The sequence below is a fragment of the Lactuca virosa genome, chromosome 3 (genome assembly GCF_052849685.1).
Source record: "Lactuca virosa cultivar CGN04683 chromosome 3, Lactuca_virosa_CGN04683_v6, whole genome shotgun sequence".
Taxonomy (NCBI): domain Eukaryota; kingdom Viridiplantae; phylum Streptophyta; class Magnoliopsida; order Asterales; family Asteraceae; genus Lactuca; species Lactuca virosa.
The window spans coordinates 311,869,552-311,872,038 of record NC_136428.1 but is presented as its reverse complement, the minus strand read 5'-3'; the positions used below and the strand labels follow the sequence as shown (position 1 = coordinate 311,872,038).

Here is a 2,487-nt window from a genome sequence, read left to right as displayed (position 1 = left end):
TGAATTCTAATGACCGAATGTTTTTTACTTCTTTTTCTATTGATTGTTTGCATCAGTGAATGTGCAGGGTATTTATATACATAAGATACAACGGTACTCCTAAATACAAGGATCCATTATTTCTCTATTTGACTAGACTTGGTCTATTGGCACATGCTGAATAATACACTTGATTTAGAGAACCGTTATTAGAGTATAGAAATATAGATTTCACACAGGAAGTAATTTGTCATTACAATAAACAAATATAATCATTTCATTTAACAAATTAGAAAATAAATATCAATTCGATGTTTATAAACCTTGGCACCATAAAAAAAATGGAAAAAACAACAAAAAAGCAACGCATCCTCTCTCATTCGTAATTTGCATGTAACGATAGATAATATTCTATGCATGCTGGTGTTGTTTCAAGCATGTTAATGGTTGACGACATTGCATTTGACCCGGATTTCACCATCATCTTGAGATGTGAAGTCCAGAATATTTGCAAGCTTCACCATGGAGACACTGAATTGGTTGGAGAAAAGGGAAGAATCGAAAGACAAAGCATCAGCAATCGGTTTAGTCCTTGAATCTCCATAAAGCAATTGGTCCGTAGACAATAGCCCCATCTTCTTCTTAAGATTTTGATAGTACTGCGTGTCGAATTTATGTGGGGTCGTAGCATCAAGATACACATCTTCAGAAGCCCATCGACATTTTCTCCTTAAGTAGTTCAAATACTGAGGATCGATTGATGGGTCTGGTTTCTTTGTTCCTTTGTAGTCGTAGAGCCTATATTGCACTGATTCACATTTACTCCTTCCTATCGTATGTGCACCTACAAACCAAAGAACAACCGTAAGTAATGACATTACTTTAAGTCAACCATCTTGAAACCTAATTAATAGTACCTGACAGGACAACCAAATCGAGAACATTCAGACCCTTGGACTGAAAAAACTCGATAAGATTGGTAATACTTTCACGACCCATGGGGACCTTTGCAGCTTCCTTCGCTAGGGAAACTCGACCATCTTTCCTTCCAAAAGGGATTGTCCAAAAAGGTCCACCAGCTAGAACAGTGGCATCTCTAGCAGCTGCCGTCAAGATGTCAGCACAAGAGACGGTTTTAGGGCATTTCTTCTCAACTGCCGCTTTGATGTCGTTGATCACTTCGAACCCTCGTAACGACTTGCTAACATTCGCCGACTTTTCACTTCCTTTATGGTCCAGAAGTATCGACGCATCACATCTCTACAAAAACAACGTAAATACATGGTACCAAAAAATATTACTAAGTAATGAAACTTGAGATATAATTTACTTACCCTAACCGCACAATCGTGAAAATGCAGTCTCATGAGACTAGGAGCAAGAGTTGGGTCCTTCTTAACCCATTCCTTAACTTTCCTATAGATGATGCCTTCAACCCCACTACAACTGTGTTGATACAAAGAGTAGGAAAGATCGTCCTCGAAAGACGAGATGTCTGGTAGCCTTGGTACTTTGAGAGGATGCAACAGCGATGGAAGGTTGGAGGCCGAAGCTGACAGGAAAAACACGATCGCCAAGAAGGAGAGAACAGTAGCACTAGTCTTCATGGTTGCTGCCTACGATGAGATCTATCGCTGTGTATTGTGTTATATATACCGGTTGATAAAAAGTTACGTGAAGCCCACCATTCCCATTCTTCCATCAACGTGCCAACATGAAATCCTTTAAATAATAAGGTTACCCTTTGGTTCGATGTTGCAGTCGAGTCTGACTTCGCAACTGAATAATGTTATATTTCGTTTTATATTAAAAAAAATCATAACATTCTAAATTGATGTAATCGTGTATTTTCTTACTTATGGAGTTATAAAAAATATTTAGAATAAAATCTATGAAAGTCAAAACGTTTGTGATGAAGATTATGGTATCGTATTTACACATTTTTGTTATAATATTTAACAAAGAGACAAGTCAATCTTTTGATCGGAATAAAAAAAACAAAGAATAATTTTAAAAGTAGATTAAATTGTGATTGTTTAAAAAAAGAAAAAGAAAAAGAAAGGATTAGAATTAAGAGTGTTTGCGGTGCAGTTTAGAGTCAAAACCGCAAACTATATCGTATATGCTGTTTGAGTTTATTGGAAACCGCAAACCGCACCGTGAAAGTTTTAAACTGCGTTTTGCGGTGCGGTTTTGGGGCGAACGGTTTATGTGGTTTGCGTGCGATTTGACCAGTTTGATAAGTTGTTTGTCTTTATAACTTTTTCACATTTAAAAATAATTGAAATATGATATACTCAAATTTTAGTTTGCTAATTGACACAATACATTGCAAACTCTATAAGCAAGAATTTAATTTAAACTCGGTATTAAAACCTTCAATTTGTATTAATTTATTTAGTAGTATAATAGCATTTGAGTTATGCCGTTTAAGATCATAACAAAGACTAAGTGCATGTAAGGACAAATTCAAAAAGACTAAGTGCGTTTAAGGACAAATTCAAAAAA

General features: G+C 35.9%; 1 protein-coding gene across 1 annotated transcript; it reads right to left on the bottom strand.

The window, feature by feature from the left end:
- Positions 1 to 208: 208 nt before the first annotated feature.
- On the bottom strand, positions 209 to 1,623 carry LOC145167324 (peroxidase 7-like). The gene is made up of 3 exons (XM_079086503.1): positions 1,314 to 1,623; positions 897 to 1,239; positions 209 to 823 (listed from the first exon to the last, which is right to left on the bottom strand). The coding sequence occupies exons 1-3, from the start codon at positions 1,584 to 1,586 to the stop codon at positions 420 to 422; spliced, it is 1,020 nt and encodes a 339-aa protein (XP_078942629.1). The 5' UTR covers positions 1,587 to 1,623; the 3' UTR covers positions 209 to 419.
- Positions 1,624 to 2,487: the final 864 nt, after the last annotated feature.

Bases quoted from the DNA above. Each gene is read 5' to 3' on its own strand.
- LOC145167324 (XM_079086503.1), bottom strand. From the start codon at position 1,586: ATGAAGACTAGTGCTACTGTTCTCTCCTTCTTGGCGATCGTGTTTTTC. The intron at 1,240-1,313 runs GTAAGTAAATTA...TTGTTTTTGTAG, and splicing joins TTCACGATTGTGCGGTTAGG to AGATGTGATGCGTCGATACT. The intron at 824-896 runs GTACTATTAATT...TTTGGTTTGTAG, and splicing joins CGATTTGGTTGTCCTGTCAG to GTGCACATACGATAGGAAGG.